At 39.1% G+C, this 20,033-nt stretch overlaps 1 protein-coding gene across 1 annotated transcript in view; it reads right to left on the bottom strand.

Annotated features, from left to right (window-relative positions):
* The window catches only part of MUSK (muscle associated receptor tyrosine kinase), a 91,985-nt gene that overhangs the window by 16,278 nt on the left and 55,674 nt on the right, over positions 1 to 20,033 (bottom strand). Inside the window, exons 8-10 of the mRNA XM_059926537.1 lie at positions 18,967 to 19,091; positions 12,356 to 12,515; positions 2,501 to 2,507 (exon numbers count right to left, since the gene is read on the bottom strand). Of these exons, the coding sequence (XP_059782520.1) occupies positions 2,501 to 2,507; positions 12,356 to 12,515; positions 18,967 to 19,091 (292 nt within the window). The remainder of the gene's footprint in view (positions 1 to 2,500; positions 2,508 to 12,355; positions 12,516 to 18,966; positions 19,092 to 20,033) is intronic.

The following is a 20,033-nucleotide window of genomic DNA, read 5'->3' as shown; positions in this document are numbered from 1 at the left end:
GAGGCAACAACTGATATTTGACCCCAAGTCCCCCTTCTAACTTATTTTATAGCAGACAGCTCTCCTTGGTCAGATGGAATATTTAAAGGATTCTCACTACACCTTTTGCTTTTATTTTCTCTCTGCTTTAATGTATGTATGAATGTGTTCATACATACATTAAATGTATGTATGAATGACGTTCAGTGGAATACAGTTGACCCTTGAACAACATGGATTTGAATTGTATGGGTCCACTTATGCACAGTTTATTTTCAATAAATACTACAGTCCTACACGATCCCATCCGTAGTTGGTTGAATCCAAGGATGCAGAACATGGATATGGAGAAACCACATAGACAGACAGCCAACTCTAAAGTTATAGGGCATGCTGGTTGGTGCCCCTAACCCCTGAATTGTTCAGGGGTCCACTGTTTTAAAATGTGATCTTCCAGTTTCTATGAGGGCAACGTCTCTTCCCTTTGAACACATAATATAATACGTTGTCCAAGGGCACATCCAGATGACCAGCCATGGCATGGTTGGTTGGGACAACCCCACTCCCCCAGCGGAAACTCCACACCTTCTTTTCCTGCCCTCCCTAGGGCTGGCACACTTGAGAACGAGACCTCTCCTCTGATAGCGACACATCTTCTTTCTTATACAGCAACTGCCAGGCTCCCATTGTACTTTCCCAACAAATGTGATGGCCAGGGCCCTACGCCACTCTAAACTTCCAAAGCAAACTGGAATTCTTTTTATCCTTTCATGCCTAGTGTCTTTGTATATGATTCATTCTCTATGACAGGGATCGGCAAATAGAACCCACAAGTCAAATTGGCCTACTGCCTATTTTTATACCACCTGTGAGCTAAGGATGGTGTTTACATTTTTAGATGGTTGAAAAAAATCAAAAGAAGAAGTGAAAATTATATGAAATTCAAATTTCAGTGGCCAGAAGTAAAATTTTATTGGAACAGAGCCAAGTTCATCCATTTACAAATTGTCTATGGCTCCTTTTGTGCTGCAACAGCAGAGCTGAGCAGTTGCAACAGAGACCGTATGGCCCACAAAGCCACATACTTGCTATCTAGCCCTTTGCAGAAAACCAAAAGTGCTTGTGTTATCACAAGTGAAAAATGGTATGGAATTTTCATTAGTTAGCATTTATTTGACTATAATCAGTTAAAATTCTTTTCATTTGCATTTAGTTGCATGTGAATGATTTATTTCTGTTCTTGAGCCCTTGGAATTTGTGCACGATTCCATTATTATGTTGCCTTGTAACTAATGTGTGTGTGTGTGTGTGTGTGTGTGTGTGTCGGTCCCCTAGTAAAATGTAAATTCCTTGCGTGCAGGGAATATGTACAATTTGTTTTGTTTTACCACTTTCCAATATAGTGCCAGGAATAGAGTGAGTGTTTTAAAGATGCCCAGAGAAGACAGGTGTGCTGAATGAAAGAGGTGTATGAATGAAAGATGGCATCTCTTCTGTGGTTGGCCTGCATTTTAATTTACCTTTTCCCGTGTTTGTGTTGTATATCCCTTCAGTAGATATTCAGCTTCTCTGTAGAATCCTTCAGGTCAGGACTCTTTCTCAATACCTATTTATTAGGTAAACAAATGCATCAAAGCTATATGAATTGGGAAAAAGATTGAGAGCAAACTAAATTTTCTTATGCAATGAATTATTTCATTCCATGGAATTAGAATCAATGGCTTGAGTTGCAGGTCCTGCTCAGTTGCTGTGCTACCTGGATTAGCATCGTAGGTATGAATCTGTGTTCTCGAGTCTGTCTGTCTGAGCTCAGATTGAGGCTTTGCAGTATTCTATGTGGTCTGGACAACTCTTGTGCCTCAGGTTCCTCATATAAAGAAAGAGGGATGATAGTTTTTGCCCCATAAAGTTGCTGAAACATTAATATGAGAACAGTGGTACTCAAAAATGCCCTGCAAAACTTAACTGCTATTATTGTTAGTAATGAACCATTCTAAATCTCAGTTTCATCATTTGTAAAATTAGATGAAATTTTACACATCATAGAGTTTTTATGAAAGGCAATTTTATGCAGATAAGATGCTGTAAGTGTCACAGTGTTATATTACATGGTGTTACTTTCTTATCTGCAGGATAAAGCTATGAGGGAGGCTTTGGGAGTCAGTTCTGTGTCTCTTTTCCAAGCCTATCATATACTGTGTAAGTCATGTGTACTCTCCAGTTCAAAGTAACTCTCTTAGTTTCTTTTCTGTACAATAGGGATAATACTAGCACCTATTTCATGTCCTGAGGATAAATTTTTAAAATGCATGTAAAGCTCTTAGCACAGTGCCTGATACATAGTAAGTATTCAACAGATGTTGCCTCTCTTCATCTTCATCATCATTTTGTGAGAGTATGAAAAGGATTAGAAATTAGAAAGTTTTCTGAAAGATTACAGTACTCAACGAATAATAGATACTCAATAAATGGCATGTCAAACAAAGCGAAACAAAACATTGGTATAACAACAATATCTTACCTCCATTCTAGTAACAGGAAAGGAAGTTTCCACAGGAAATCAAATTAAAGGGGAAAAGAAACAAAAGTTAGTACATTTTCATCTCAAGGTTTGTAACAGATAATTTTCATTCTTCTAATCTCTAAGTTTCTGACAAGTTCCCTGCTTCTGCTAGGAGGCCAGATACTGCATTAACAGACAGATTTGGAGAAGGAGAGTAAGAAAATATTAAATGTCTCCAGGAACTGAATTCTTCTTTCCAAGCTGAGTCAACCGTGGCTGCATTAGCCCAGGCAGTATCATAGGTCAGAATTTCCCTCTGTTGGCCACCCAAGGACTTTGCATCAAGAAAGCAAGAAGTGGAGGTTGAACAGGAAGAGGAGAGAGGTTGAACAGGAAGAGGGTGGTGGAGCTGTGATTCTCACAGACCCACTGGCTTCACGTGGTCACACAGCGTCCCACACTCAGAAGGGCCCCATGCTTAATTTAATATTCTGCTGTTACCATCTTGAAACACTTAATAATTTTTTAACAAGGGGCCCCACATTTTCTGGAGAGAACAGATGGAAGAAACAGGAGGAAATTCTTACAGAGAAAAAGGTATAGAATTTGGAAGGGGTAAAGGCAGAATCTAACAGCAGCTGAGCAGGGAAACCTGTTGAAATATGAAAAGGCCAAGGTTATGTATATGAAAGAGCCCTCAATTTAAGATGTGAAAGAGAGGATTCAATACCATGGAGATCAACCAGAGCCAAAGAGAATCCAGCCATAGAACTTGGGAAGAGATACTAAGCTTAGATAGGCTTCTATTTCAAGGACAAATGAGGAAAAAAAAAATCAAGGTCATTTAAGGGTGCTCAGTCTTTTCAAGAATATTAAGAGAATCAAAGGATGATTCACTAGGCTTCCATGTGTTTCGTACAGAAATTTCTCCAGTCACATTTTCTTTTTTGTGGGGCGGGGAGAGTGGGGAGCAGGGAAGGGGTCCAACAGCCTCCGATTATAAACAAGTGCTTTTATCTCAAAACTAGATTTTTAAAAATTTTCAAAAACTTCCAACAGTCATCAATATTTGTAGTATCTTTTCCATTATCTGGAAAAGCCAATAAAATGTTGTCTCTCTTCTAAAACATACAGCCAATCTAATATAAAAAAGCTGCCTGATTGTAAAAAGAATGCTTACCTCTTGAGCCTAGCTGCAGAACAGCTGGTAGCAATTTAGTGTGGCTACTGGCTGTTAGTCATTTATGCCTTTCCTTTTTATTATAAACAAAAACAAACACCTTTAATCCATTGGAAACCAGATGAAGCCACCATGAAATGCCAAGGGACAGGGCCTGTTTGGTTGGTAAGAACACTGCTACCTATCGTGGCTGAAACACTGGGTGATAGAGGGATTCGTGTGCTCCTGCTACATCACCCCACGTCTCACAACTGGGGGGGAACATTGCGGGGGACACGGGAGTGTGACGATGAGACATGAGAGAGAGTGTGAAACATGGTAGTACGTTCAATCAGCTATATCGATTACAAAATAAGAGTCCAAAGCTCTAATTTTTTCTGTAATAATGTGAAACATCAACTCAAAATATAGAAAATAAAAATATGAGATGAATGAATAAAGAAGATGTGGTATATATACACAATGGAATATTACTCAGCCATAAGAAAAAATGAAATAATGCCATTTTGCAGCAACATGGATGGACCTAGAGATTATCATACTAAGTGAAGTAAATCAGACAAAGACAAATATATGTATCACTTATAGGTGGAATCTAAACTATGATGCCAATGAACTTACTTACAAAACAGAAATAGACTCACAGACATAGAAAACAAACTTATGGTTACCAAAGGGGAAAGGGGGGGGAGGGATAATTTAAGAGTTTGGGATTAAAATATACACACTACTATATATAAAATAGATGACCAACAAGGACCTACTGTATAGCACAGGGAACAATACTCAATATCTTGTAATAACCTATAATGGAAAAGAATATGAAAAAGAATATATATAACTGAATCACTTTGCTATACACCAGAAGCTAATACAACAGTGTAAATCAATGATATTTCAATAAAAATTAAAAAAATAAAAACACATGGTCCATTTTGGGAGGGTGGGGAACTCCAATACTAACATATCGGATTTCTCCCTACTGCCCAGCTTTGGTTATGCTACATATTTTCATTTGAGCTTTAAATTTAGTGACCAGAATCCCCAGACTCTGAGGTCAATCCAGAGAAGGGGCATTGCAGACAGTGGGGGTGTTGGTAGAATGAGGAGTGGCTTATGTTAGAGGAGGGATGTGACCACAGACTCATTCCTGTACCCTCAGACTGAATAAGCAGAAAAGAACTCTGGACCTCAGTATTTCATGAAGGACCTATTAATGCCACTGAGAATGGAAAATACAAACACGGATTTTCCTCTACTGGATCCCTGTGTCTATTTTTCCCAGCTTTATTAAGATACAAGTGACATTCAACATTGTGTAAGTTTAAGGTAGACAAGGTGTTGATTTGCTACAGTTACATAATGCAACTCTCTTAGCAACTTTCAAGTATATAATACAGTATTAACTGTAATCACCAATGATGTACATTAGATTTCCAGAACTTATTCATCTTATAACTGGAAGTTTGTACCATTTGATCAATGTCTCCCCTTTTCCCCCACCCCACTGCCCCTGGTATCCACTACTGTACTCTGTTTCTATGAGTCAGACTTTTTCAGATTCCACATATAAGTGATATCATACAGTATTTGTCTTTCTCTGACTTATTTCACTTAGCACAATGCCCTCAAGTTTCATCCATGTTGTCACAAATGACCAAATCTCTTTCTTTATCATGGCTGAAAAATATTCTATTATATGTATATACCACATCTTCTTTATCTATTTTTCTGTTGACAGACACTTAAGTTGTTCCGTATCTTGGCTACTGTGAATAATGCTGCAATGAACATGAAAGTGCAGATACCTCTTTGATCTCCTCTTTTCATTTCCTTTGGATATATACCCAGAAGTGGGTTTGCTGGATCATATGGTAGTTCTATTTTTAATTTTTTGCAGAAGCTCCATACTGTTTTCCATAGTGGCTGAACCAATTTACAATTCCACCAACAGTGGGTCAGGGTTCCTTTCTCGCCAATACTTGCTAACTCTTATTTTTTTGATGATAACCATCTTAATAGGTATGAAGTGATATTTCATTGTGGTTTTGATTTGCACTTCCCTGATGAATAGTGATGTTGAACACCTTTTCATGTACCTGTTTGCCATCTGTATGTCCTCTTTGGAAAAATGTCTATTCATATACTTTGTCCATTTTTAAATTAGATTGTTTGGGTTTTTTTGCTGTTGTATGTGTTCTTTATATATTTTTGGATATTAACGCCTTATATATAATTAGCAAATATTTTCTCCCATTCTATAAGTTGCTTTTTAGTTTTGTTGATGGTTTCCTTTGCTGTACAGAAGCTTTTTAGTTTGACGTAGTCCCACTTGTTTATTTTTACTTTTGTTGCTTATGCTTTTGGTATCATATCCAAAAAAATCATCACCAAGACTGATGTCAAGGAACTTACTGTCTATTTTTTCTTCTAGGAGTTTTATGGTTTCAGGTCATGTGTTTACGTCTTTAATTCATTTCAGGTTAATTTTTGTGAGTGTTGTAAGATAGAGGTCCAGTTTCATTCTTTTGCATGTGGTTATCCAGTTTTCCCAAAACCATTTATGAAAAAGACTATCTTTTCCCCGTTGTATATTCTTGGCTCCCTTGTCATAAATTAACTGACCATATATGTGTGGGTTTATTTCTGGGCTCTTGATTCAGTTCCATTTGTCTAGGCATCTGTTTTTATGCCAGTCCCATACTGATTTGATTACTATAGCTTTGTAATATAGCTTGAAATCAGGACGTGTGAGGCCTCCAGCTTTGTTCTTCTTTCTCAGGGTTGCTTGGCTATTGGGACTTTTTTGTGATTCCATACAAATTTTTGAATTGTTTGTTCTATTTCTGTGAAAAATGCCATAGAATTTTAATAGGAGTATATGAAATCCACAGATAGCTTTGGGTGCTGTGGACATTTTAACAATATTAATTCTTCTGATCCATGAACACAGAATATCTTCCATTTATCTGTGTCTTCAATTTCTCTTATCAATGTCTTGTAATTTTCAGCATACAGATCTTTCTCTTCCTAGGTTAAACCTATTCCTAAGTATTTTGTTGTTTTTGGTGCTATTGTAAATGGGATAGTTTTCTTCTTTTTCAGATGTTTTGTTGTTAGTGTATTTAAAAAAAACTGATTTCTGTATGTTGATTTTGTATGTGAAACTTAATTCTTTGATTAGTTCTAACAGATTTTAGTGGAGTCTTTAGGATTTTCTATATATAAGATTGTATCATCTGCAAACAAGGAGAATTTTACTTCTTCCTTTCCAATTTGGATACCTTTTACTTCTTTTTATTGCCCGATTGCTTAGGCTAGGACTTCCAGTACTGTGTTGAATAGAAATGGTGAGAATGGGCACTCTTGTCATGTGCCTGATCTTAGAGGAAATGTGTTTAGCCTTTTGCCATTGAGTATGATGTTGGCGGTGGGTTTGTCATATGTGGCCCTTATTGTGAGGTATGTTCCTTATATCCAATTTGCTGAGAGTTTTTATTATGAATGTATGTTGAATTTTGTCAAATGCTTTTTATGCATCTATTGAGAGGATCATGTAATTTTTATCCTTCATTCTATTAATGTGGTGTATGACACTAATTGATTTGTGTATGTTGAACCATCCTTGCATCTCAGAGATAAATCCCACTTGATCATGGTGTGTGATTCTTTTAATGTGCTGTTGAATTTGGTTTGCTAGAATTTTGTTGAGAATTTTTGCATTTATGTTCATCAGGGAAATTGGCCTTTAGTTTTCTTGTAGTGCCCTTATCTGGCATTGGTATCAGGGTAATAAAGATTGGTGTTAATTCTTCTTTAAATGTTTGGTAGATTTAATACCTGTGTCTATTTTGATGGCCTTTGGCTCTTCCAGGACTATGCTCATTACAGAGATCATGAGGTATCTTGCCAGTCTCTGTCACAGGGCTGATGACAAAGAGAAGGCATCTTGCCAATAACCCAGCATCCTGCTGAGTTTAAATTGCAACTTGAGCCTTTTGAGGTTGTGACTGGAGGGGAAATGGAACTTCCTGGTTCATAGGGAGAGGTTCCAAAAGTTTTTCTGGCTCCTTTTGATGACTAACAGCAAATGTAAATGAGTCAGAAAGACGTATATCACATTTCTCAAATAATACATATGAATCTGGGCATACACATGGAAGAGTTTTGGGAAAATGAAGGCTGATCTTTATTTTTTTTGTTGTTGTCTTTCAAACACTAGAAATATCATTACACATGATCCTAAGCACTAGACCAGATTTTTCTATTTCTAGTTTTCCTGCTGGGATGAGTAAATAAACAGATGGAGTGAAATCTTCAAAGTGAAACACAGAGAATGTGACAAAGGGGACTGTTGACTACAGAACACTAGGGGAGGATGGGGATGGCTGAAATGAGAGAAAGGAGAATTTGGGGTAAGGAAGCATTGCCAAAATGTCCAGGGGAGGCACCAGGCTCTGGACCTCTGGCCAGCCCCATCAGAGGCCAATGGAGAGAGATGCCAAAAGCAGAAGTGGAGAGAGCGAATGTCACAACCAAGCTCTGAGAGATCTGGAAAGCATAAGACTGTGCTTTGAAATGATTCTGAATTAAAGTGGTTCCATGAATCCCTTTTTCACCAGAGTGGCCTCACTTCCCTGGAATATTGGTTCAGGGAGCACCCCAGAGTTGGGAAGTACAACAGTTTCCTCAGTGATGGCAGGGAGACTTTTATGAGGCATCTAGCAGCTTTGACTGAAAAGAACGGGTTAAGGAGAGGAAGAAAAATGGCAGGTGTCTCATGGGGTTCAGAGGTCTTATTTCAATGCACTCATGAGACACCCTCATTAAATCTGCCTGAGGAAATTTTAGGAAAAGTAGGGGAGCTTCAAGTCTCATAGTAAATGGGATCCAACAGGAAAAACAGATCAGGGGATGAACAAAAGGGCCTTGCAGCTTTTTATGAATTAGTTACGTGAGGGAGTCCCTCTACTCATTTTAGTAACTTTATTTTCTATGTACAGATGGATTCACATTTATTATTCAAATACAGTACCTACAGGCCCATTGGCTAAAGTCATGTCATTACTGGTTTCAGTCTACATGACCATTGCCCCTACTGGGGTCACTGCTCCCTATCTGCATTCACCTCTGCTGCGGCAAGTTTCCAGCCCTCTCTGCTGCTATGTGCCAACTCACGCATTGCTCCCACCATCCCTTTCCCCATGCAAATTCTCCTGCTATTTTCCCCCAGGTTGCCATTGCTACTTGCCTTCATTCTCACTCTGGTCTATTCTCAACATTAATGACTTCTCCCTGCATTCTGGGACATTGCCCTTCTATGCTGCCTGTCCACACTTTAAGGCTTTTTTTTACCACCAGAAGATACCATCATTTTCTTTAGGATTACAGCTTCCTCTCTTGGTATATTCTGTTTATTAACGGTGTTGGATCAGGTTCTCATTTGGACTAGGACTGGGATGAAAGGGGTGATGTTGCCGTTTACACTATGGTGGTAATTATGCTCTATAGTCCTTTCAGCATCTTGGAGATCATGTCATGTGATGGATCTGTCTTTGTGAGGGGGGGAGATAAACCCATTTTATCAGGTTCTTCTTTTTATTGATCATAGGACTGCCTTCACACCTGTCTTTGTACTTATGATGGGTGGGCTCTGAAGGTTACCGCACTAAAGGGGGAGTCCCTGACCAGTCCCTTCAGATTGGTATGTTGCAGAAAGGTGGAAGGTAGGGGAATTAAGAATTCAGATACACATTTTATAGATTCCTTTCTCTGGACCAAAATCCTAGAAGAGAGGTATATTGATAAATTAAGGAAAAAGCCAAAACAGAGGGAGTTTTTCCTACTTCTTATTTGGGACTCTAAAAGCAGAGAACCTTTTAGGGACCTCTTACCCTGACATAGGATGGCCATATTAGTGTAAAAATGGTAGCATGACATGGTTGGGTAGACAGCAGAACTGAGTTGGTAGGTGTGAATCTTTTTTGGATTTTGTGTAAAATGAAAGTGATCCAGAAGTTGCTTCAGGCTGCATGAGGGTTAAGGAAGGAGCTGACTTGGATTTTTAGTATATCTGGTATTGTAAGGAGAGCCAGGGTGACCTACGTGCAGACGTTGCAGAGTAGACTCTAGAGAGGGGCTCGATGAAGGATTTGACTGAGATGTAGAGGGTTGTGCTGCTACAGGAAGAGCCTCAGTGGGGCTGAGCCAGACAGGGAGGTCCTCTGGGTCCCAACCAAGCCAAGAGATGAGATCACTAGTTCTCTAGCTGTAGACTTTACCAAATACCAGGGCGGGTCCAGAGGACACCACCGCATAAATCCAAGACTCCTTCTCTCTTTCCATGTAGGGAAGAGATACAAGGAGAAAGGGGAGGAAGAAACGTGGCAGGGAATTGATCTTTGAATGACTGAATAATTACCTGAAATGAGACTCTCTTCAGATTAGCAACATTAATTTTTCTTTTCTAACCAGTGGAGGTGATTCTAATCTAAGCTAGATTAGATCAGTCTATTTTCTTGGATTTGAGAATTCATACATAAATGTTTCTCCTTCTCTCTGCACACACAAACACACATACACACACGTTGTAAATATATAGATATAGGTTATATAAATATATATTTATGTGTTTAACACTGGGTCTTGATCAAATATCAAATAAAACATAAGATAGTGAGAATCATTCCAAGTAATTAAAAAAGCATCAAAATTTAATTGTTTTATTATCTCTTGAACCTTCTCATGTTCTTTTATCTGTTATTATTTGTCCTAGACACTTTCCTCAAAATCTCAGACACATCTGAACTCCTTCTACCGCATTCAAACACTTTCAGATCTTATCGTTTCTCTCCTGATAGGTTTCACACATCTCCCCTGTTCTCTCTTTACCAATTGTTGCTGTTGTTGTTCAGACCTTCATGACTTTTCCAGACTCCTGGAATAGCCTCCTAACTGCATGCCATGCCTCCCCATCTTTTGACACCCGACACCTGTCGATTTGATAAAGAATATATCTGATCATATCACTTGCCTTCTCTAAAAAAATTAAATGACTTCCCATTGATTGAAGAATACAGTCAACCTACTCAGGCTCTTCATAACCCAGCTAGAGCTCACATTTCAAACCTTTCTTCCCATCCTCCACCTCACTCTCAGTCTCCATCATGACTTGCTATTTTCTGAACTCATTTCGACCTTGTCATCTCTATCTCAAATGGTACCTCTTTCCCAAGGATTCCCTTAAACTCTCTCTTGTGTCTGCTGTTGTACTTTGTGCTTCTGCATAGAACATAGTCTGCGCCATAATGTCTGTGACCGATGGACTTCCTTTTTAGATTGAGAGTCCCTGGAAAACTGGGACTCCATTGCTAATGATCCCATTCGTTAAATAAGTTTGCATCCTTTACCTAACGCAATGGACTGAGCCCAGTGTATTTAATAAATGCATGTAAGAGTGCTTCGTAAACAACAAAGTGCTATGTGAATAGTAATCATTTTATTATTATTTGTTAAATTGAGTTGAATTTACTTTTAAGAATCTCACCCTTCTCTGGGAAAATGACTTCCCATCAGTGGAAATTCTAAAATAACTGATATGATGTCTCAAGATACTGTAGGCAGATATATCCTTGGAAGAGAAGGCGGAAGAGATCCTTGGTTTTGAAATCTCTTTCCTTCATGGGCATGCCTCAGAGGGCCAGCCTTGTCCAATGCTCCCTTTGTATTTCTCTGTGTCTTTATTCCCCTCATGCTAAAAAATCACAAACATTACTGGAAATTTCCCCATCAGGGAAGATCTAAGAAGTGGCACTGTAATAAGAAATAGGCTCCAGGGAGCTGGCCCTGGGCACAGGTTCTACCAGTGCTTGCCTTACATGTGAGGCCAAGCATCTCTCTGCTGACCCTTGGACAGTAGACATGCTATGAATATTATCATGCCTGGCATTTCCTGATACAGGGATTATTTCCATCTCCAGGAATTCCACAAATGTTCTCAGAAGCCTTTGGGACATTTAAGTTTTAAAAATAAACCTTTATAACTCAACACAAGTATCCTAGAAATCCATGTGTCAGCCCTTTTCCTTGAAAATACCTGTAGGTCCTGCTATCACTTGCATGAAACAGGAAGGGGAAAGACCATAAGGTAGATCACATATTCATAAGTAAAAATGCCCTCAAAATGTAGCCATGCAGAAACTGGCACAACCATGTTAAATATCTGCCAACTTCCTCTTTAGAGCCTTGGAAAGTTTGATTAATCCCAAGAAACAAAGAAGAGGAAGGGAAAAAAGAGGGGAGGGAAAGGAATGAAAAAGAACGGGAGGGAGGGAGGGAGGGAGGAAGAAAGGAACGAAGGATGAAAGGTGGGAAGGAAGGAAGGAGGGAGGAAGGGAAGAATAAAAGAAGAAGAAAGGGAAGAAAAGAAAATGAAAGAAAAAGAAATGAACTCCTGGAAGCTGTTACCCATCACTTGGGCAGGTATTTGAGAATCTAGTTTTTGAAGCAACAAATCAGCCAAAATCAATTATCTAGGTCAACCTCTGGAGTGTCCCTATGGAGGAAGAAATATCCCAAATGGGACTGGAGTAAGAGATTAAAAAAAAAAAAGATTTTCCCCAGTGAAAGATATTGTGGAATAGTGCCAACTCTCTCCTCTCCTGGAGCAATGCAATTGTGAAAATCCATCCTACCTGCTATACTGATGGTGGCTGCAGCCTTTGCAGTACTGAATTTGTCTCCATGCTTATTAGTAGCTATGCATGTGTAGAGTCCTGGCTTGGTGATAAACAGCTGCAGTCTTGAGTCAATTACTCGGTCTTTCACACTTTCTTGAATGGACCCAGAAGAAACCTGGTGGAGTCAGGGGGAAAAAGAAGATAGAATTAGGTCAAGGATTTCTAATATGCTGTATCAGTTGCCTGGAAAGAAAAATGATAAGGATTATGATCAAAAGGCATGTGGTAGATTGCAAAAATTGCCAACAACTTTTCTCTCCATATGCCCATGACCTTGCAATGTGACTTTGTTGCTCTTCCTTCAAGAGATGGCATCTTTCTCCATGCTTTGAATCTTGATTGGCTTGTGACATGTTTTAGAAAGACACAGAGACTTGCAAAGTTCTTGCACATTGTGGCTTGCTTTCTTGTTGCTCTTAGACGTCCTGTGAACAAGCCAAAGCTAGCCTGCTGCAGGATGAGGCACATATAGCCCAGGTATCCTCACTGATCCATCTAGGAGCCAATAATATCATCCAGATATACGAGTAAGGCCATTCTAGACCAATCAGCTCCCAGCTCCCAGACCAATCAACCTGCCAATCACAGGAGCTAGATCAGCAAGAGCAGGCAATCCTAGCCCAAATCAGCAAAACCATCCAGTTGACCCACAGACTTGTGAGCATTAATAAATGGTTATTGTTTTAAGCCATTAGGCTTTGGGATGTCTGTGATACAACAATAGATAACTAATGCAAGGTAGGAAAGGATATACTGTGTGGATCCTCCAAGATATGTCTCTCTGTCTTGAAGATTGAGTCAATTATGAGAGGTTATAGAGTTTCGGGCTTATTTTCATAATTCCTGTTCAGTTCCCCATAAATGCACATCAAATGGTGAATGGTTATGAGGAAAAAATGGTTGTAAAGCCAATTCTGTTTCTGCCTCATTACTTAAATCAGAAAATCAAATGTCCTGAAAGAGCCAGGCTATCAATGCCATATTAGCACATAATTGACAGGTTAATTTATGTAAATGCTTATTAGCTGTCAGCATTCAACTCTGTGAGAAAGACAGCTGCCTAGCACATTCTGTTGCGTTGCAGAGATCCAATTTACACCCTAGCTTGTCTGACCCCAAAGCCTGTGCTTTTAATCATTATGCTTTAGTGCCTTCCCTAGTCCTAGAAAACAGAATAGAGTTATTAGAAAACAAGAACAGTAATAACAACCTCAAATCAACCATGAACAAAACAAATATCTGACTTAAATGTCATTGTTAAAGTGGTGGCATTTCTTAAACTGGTGATTCTTTCTTCACTGTTTTCTTAAGCACTCTACCGTCTTTTCAATAATTATTGTTTAATTATCATTGCTTATATGAGGGGAAAATGCTGGTTTGAGGGACGTGTGAATGGAATGACAATCAAGGAATTAGCTGATGGTTTACCTTGACCTTATCTTGGAGGAGTAGGGATGAGTACCATGGTGGTCTTGAAAGAGATCTTTCTGTCTAGTAGAGAATGAAAAACTTGGAGCCAGTTATTTTACTGTTTCACATGAGGGAAGATTTCACAGTTAGACCAGCAAGGGGGAGGGAAGCCCTGAGGTGAGACCAACTTTCCATCCTTCTGCTGCTAGGAGGCTGGCTGGCCCCGGAACCCAGCACTCTGTAGCAACTAAGCAGTGAAAGTTTGTTCAATTAGCTTCTTCGTCGTTTTATTCTTTACCTGCGCTATTAGTCTCCTTATGAGAAACACTGGTTTATGTGAGCATCAATTTACCTTAACTGGGGAAACATCCCAGGTCAGATCAAGTATTGTGGCACTTTCCCCAGATAAGCAGCCTGGACTCTGAGAAATTGACAAGGCAGAGAGAAAAGTATCTTTAAGAGACATACATGCAGTTGGGAATTCAAACCGAATTCATCATTATCATATTTATCAGAGGTGCAAGTTCTTATGGATTTGAGTGTCCAAGTTAGATGGAAAGGATTGAACAATTTGAAATATAATTTTAAAAAAATTTATTGGAGTATAGTTGATTTACAATGTTCTTTTAGTTTCAGGTGTATAGCAAAGTGATTCAGTTATACATATATTCATTCTTTTTCAGATTCTTTTCCCATATAGATTCTTACAGAATATTGATTAGAGTTCCCTGTGCTATATAGTAGGTGCTTTTTGGTGAAATACAATTTTGGACTCTCCCTGAATTTTAATACAAAGCAACAATGAGAAAAAAGCTAAAGACCTCAAACCTCTGTCAGTCAGTATGCCTTATGCTCTCAGGATATTTTGTTTATAAATATAATCCCTTTCCAGTTTATATATGTGAAATCCGTAGAACAATTACCTTCCTCCTTTGCAAAGTTCGTTCCCTCTTTCAAGAAGCGGGTCTGTACCGTCAGTGCCTGGGAGACAACTCAGAAACGAGTAATCCCCCAAATGCTGACTAAACTCCCACGATTTTCATGTTCACACCTAAGAAAGTCACTCCTCAAGGTCACTGAAAACATTCTTGGGAGGAAAGAGAAGTGAGTTTTAAACCGCCTGACCTCTCTTCTCCTGGACGTCATCCAGGTGCTGACATAGTTCAGCGAGTAGACCAGCAAGTTCTGAGGCTCATTGCCTGATTATTATGTGATTCCTATGAGCTTTTCCTCCTGTTTCCAGAGGCCTGGCTTGATTCAGTTTGTGACTCACGCACAGCAGGCCTTGTTAGTCATCGTTTGAATTTGTTTTTCTTTCTTCATGGAGCAGCCTGACCAACAGTTTAGTATTTTTGATGACCTAAAATTCAAAACAGCCCTTTGCCCCGCGTTTTGATCGTTTTGCTCTTCAGGTTTAAAAGCTCAAAATGATGAGTTCAGATTATTCCTGGGCGCTTTGACCAAGGTATGCTGAGGCGAAGCTGAGGACTTAATTGAGGTGACTCTATCTGGTATTAGAGTAAATATGGTATTTCTCCAAGTCACCCAGGCATACTGACCTGAAGGAGCTGGATAAACAGCTCTCTGCTCTGTGTGTGGTGTTGGGACAGTGACCTCAAATGAGGCCATCGAACAGGAACTCTATTAAATAGGCATATTAGTTCACACCTGATTTATCGTAAGTAAAAGCCTTCTGAGCGAGGCAATATAGGTGGAATATATTTTACATATCGTTAATATATTAATAATGCTGTTTGGAGAGAATCTATCCCGAGTTATGGATGATCCCACAACTTCATCATGATTTGACCTCAACATAGAGAAACCTCTGAATGGTATTCTGGCTTCTATGACCTTGTCTTGCAAATAGTCCCAGCTGGCTAGGATTGTCTCAGGGACCTTTAGGATGTGGCCCAATACGGTCCATGTTTAGGGAGTTGTAATAGTGTCTGTCTATGCATCATAGAAAAAGGAACAATTGAGAAAATTTCCCATGCTGTTTTTGATCAACATAGCTATGAATATTGACCTCTTTCGATCTGGCTGCTGAAATATTCAACTTAATATATTCCACTTGATATATGTAATTATCTTGGTTTACCCAGTTAGTGAGAGAAGATGTTTCCAAAGCTCGTGTCCTTTAAACCAAAAAACTGCCTCTTAAAAATATGTATAGGGACATCCCTGGTGGTGCCGTGGTTGGGAGTCTGCCTGCCAATGCAGGGGACATGGGTTCGAGCCCTGGTCTGGGAAGATCCCACGTGCCGTGGAGCAACTAAGCCCGTGCACCACAACTACTGATCCTGCGCTCTAGAGCCCACGAGCCACAACTACTGAGCCCTCGTGCCACAACTACTGGAGCCCACGCACCTAGAGCCCGTGCTCCGCAACAAGAGAAGCCACCGCAATGAGCAGCCCGTGCACCACAACGAAGAGTAGCCCCTGCTCGCCGCAACTAGAGAAAGCCCGCGTGCAGCAACAAAGACCCAACGCAGCCAAAAATAAATAAACATATAAATTTTTTAAAATACGTATAATATATAGGTGAGCCTCCCTTTAAGGGAATTCAAAAACCACAATCTTCAACACAGATGATTTGGCTATTTATTTTATAAAATTCTTCTAATAAGTTAAAATGATTCAACTTTTAACATATTTTAGGAACTATATTGATTGGACAAAGCAAGAGAGATGTGCAAATTTTCTACATTTTTTATTTGAATGCCAAAATAATAAATAGAGAGATGGGTATAACTTTAAATAAATCTGGTTATCAAAATATAAGGATATTTTCTTTTAGAAAAGTAAACTCTGCTGTAGCCACACCAAACTATTATTTCCAACGTTGTAAAACAAAAGTGATATTACTGCTCACTCTGAGTTCATCTAAGACTACAAATTTTCATGAAAAATGAATGATATTTCCATAGGATAAAAGCAAAAGAATTCTTGATGGCTTTGGGGTAAGTTGCTTGCTTTTCTCTTGTTCTTTGGCTGTAATCATTCAGGGTTTTAGTTTATTGGCATGTTCATGGAGGAGGAGAAAAGGAGCATTCATATCTTTTAAAGTATTCGTTGTACTTGGTAGTGTGTTATGAAGTTAGTTCACTGGCTTATAATTAGTGAAAAGCCACAGGTGAAATTCTGTTTTATTCTGTGTCAAATAGCTCCCAACTCTGCATTTGTCTTAATCCCGCCCACCCAGAATGATACCAGGGCTTTGGCCCTTCCCTGTTCTCCTCAATAGACTTTTCTGGTTGGCTACTCGTCCAACATTAAACGCCTGCAGTTTCCTCCAGTTCCTGTGATTTGCATCAGCACGGGGCAGTCATCTCGATTTCTATTTGGACTTGGATAGTAGCACCAAGAACAAGACTTGGCTGTAAGAGTAACACTTTCTCTGACCGTGAGAACTGCAGATGGCCTTTTGCTTTCTTCCTGGAAGAAAGTTACCATTCGTTTATGTCATTCCTGTTTTAGAATCTCTGGCGAAGAATCCAGTTTGCTTTCTGTTTTTTTGTGAATCACATCTTGAAAGATGAAGTTGGAGTCTCAATAAGACCAAAACTAACTCTAACCATTGGCTTTTTTTTATTACTCCTCAACTCCAACAGAGAATAATCATATATGTTCCAGTTCTAAACTCATAGGAGCCTTTTGAAAACACTGAATTTTTTAAAAGCCTATGTCTTTCCATTTTCTGTATTAACTGTTTTCACAGAGTTTAAGACAAATTAATAAAATCATATTGTCAGTTCCCCAGTTTTCTTAGGGCATCTCTTTACACTACTTTGAGAGGCTTAAGACAACTCCTACAGCTTCGCGGAAAAGCCACAAAACATACTGCCAAATAAGATGTGAATTTTAAATGGCACCTAAAATTTAATTCGAGAGCTAAAGAAGAACAAGACTACAAGTTACTTTACTATAACAAGTTTAAGGCAGTCTAAGATTAGTAGTAGCCCCTGGTCCCTAGCAGAAACAAACAAAAATTCTCTGGAGGAAAGAACCTTTATCTAGACCTCAAATTAATCTCTGACATTTTTTTTTTTCTCAAAACAATGAACAGCAGGTAGTCAAAGATAACTAGGCAAACAAGGAAACAAAACACAATGAAAGAGTCAGCAGGAAAACAGACGACAGAAACAGACCTACAATGGCATCCTGTCTCACTCAAATAAAGCCAAATTGTATCAATTGACCTATATAAGCCTATAGGACCTACAACCCCTATGCACACCCCTTACCTCTTTCCTCTTTGCTCACTCACCTCTAGCCACACTGACCTACTGGCTGTTCCTCTGACATACCAGGTGCACCTTTATCTCAGTGACTTTGCTTGGTTATCACCCCCCATTATCTACATAGCCTCCTCCTTCAGCTCTTTCAGATTTTTGCTCAAGTATCTCCATCTTAATAAGGCTTCTCTGACCACTTTATTGAAAATGGAATCTTTCCCCTGAGATTGTATTTTCTCATTTTCCTGCTTTATTTTTCTCCATGGCATTTGACACTATGCACATAGACTATAGATTCTCCCATCTGCTTATTTTATTGTTTGTTTTTCCCCATCACAATGTAAGCAACTTGAGGGCAGGAAACTTTACCTGTTTTGGTTATGCCTGTATCCACAATGTCTAGAATAATGCCTGATGCCCAGGAGATGCTCAATAATATTTGTAGGATGAATAAATGAATGTTTTTATGTAAAGTGCTTAGAACAGGGCCTGGTCATAGCAACCACATACTATATATTAGTTATTATTACCAGTATTAGAAATGAAAAGAAAATTCTGTTGCACTAACAGAATTATTCTGGATTACTTTTCATCAAAGTAGGCTCCAACAGTGAACTAATTCTTAAACTGATGAGTTTTGTGTGGGAAGGAATTAATACCACTTTCCTTTTACACAAAAGCATAAAGAATGAATTTGACTTTCTACTATCCCCATGATACAAGGAAAGAAGTAAACCTATGGAGTTCAGTCTCTAAGGCAGTGACTTCTAGGATGAAAATATTGGAAGGCTTTGAAAAATGGAGATGCAGGTGGGACCAATGACAGAGGTCAAGGTAACTCTATAAATAAGTGGTCTGCCCTGAAATTCACCACCAGTGTGTCTTCCCCAGACAAGTTTCCATGTAGTTGGCACTCACAGCGTTTCCATTTTCAATCCAGGTGATGGTGGGGACAGGGATGCCTGTTGCTATACAGCGCAGGGTCACAAAGGAGCCAAAGGTGACATTGTGGGATTCAGGAGGCCGCAGGATTCTGGCAAAAACTGTTAGGAAAACAGAAGTGGTGAGTGACTCTCCTACAGGGAATAGTCAAGCTGGAGTGGTCTTTAAGAAATGCAAATCAGATCATGTTCTCCTGTGAAGGATCCTCCATGTTCCCTCTGTCTTAAGGATAATATCAAATGCTATGCCCTGGCTTCTAAGCCATTTATGCTATGACCCTATGCTTCTCACCGCTCCAGAATACACCAAGCTTGTTCCCAACTTAAGAGATGCCCATGCCATCCTTCAGCCTAGAGCACTCATCCCATAGATCTTCATGTGGTGGTTTCCTTGTATCATCTAAGTCTCTGTTTAAGTGACACTTTCTCAGAAAGGGCCTCCTTGACCACCCAACGTAAAGTCTAACCTTCCCCCCATTCGCTTTTTCATCATCCTGTTTCATTGTCTTTATAGACCTTACCCCTATCTGAAGTTATTTATTTTTTTGTCTATTGTCTGTCTCCCCTCAGTAGACCGTGAGTCCTCAGCAACCAAAACCCTTGCCTGCTTTGTTCAGTACCTAGGAGAGTGCTTACCAAAGTAATAATATTTAATTGAATTAATGAACTAATTAATTAATGCTTTACATCTTCAACTGTATCATAGTGGGAAGACAGACAAAATCTGTCCAACTTTTCAGAGAGTGAGATGAGCATACAGGGTCAAAAAGAAAAGGAATATTTTAGACAAAAGTGGGCAGGAGAATGGGTAATTTATATTCTTTTCTGAGGCTGAATCCCCACTAACTAGATAAGAGGAAGTTCTTCTGGTGTGAAAAGAAATTTTACCTTTAATTGAAGAGTGGAGATGAGGTTTAGAATGTACAATAAATTGAAGGGTACTTAGAATCACAGAATCACTAATCTTGGAAGAGACTTCAGAGATCAACTAGATTTCTCCTCTTATTAAATAGATGTAGAAACCAAATCCCAGGTAATTTAAGT

The sequence above is a fragment of the Balaenoptera ricei genome, chromosome 6 (assembly GCF_028023285.1).
Source record: "Balaenoptera ricei isolate mBalRic1 chromosome 6, mBalRic1.hap2, whole genome shotgun sequence".
NCBI classification, from domain to species: Eukaryota; Metazoa; Chordata; class Mammalia; order Artiodactyla; family Balaenopteridae; genus Balaenoptera; species Balaenoptera ricei.
This window is presented reverse-complemented; position numbering and strand designations above follow the sequence as displayed.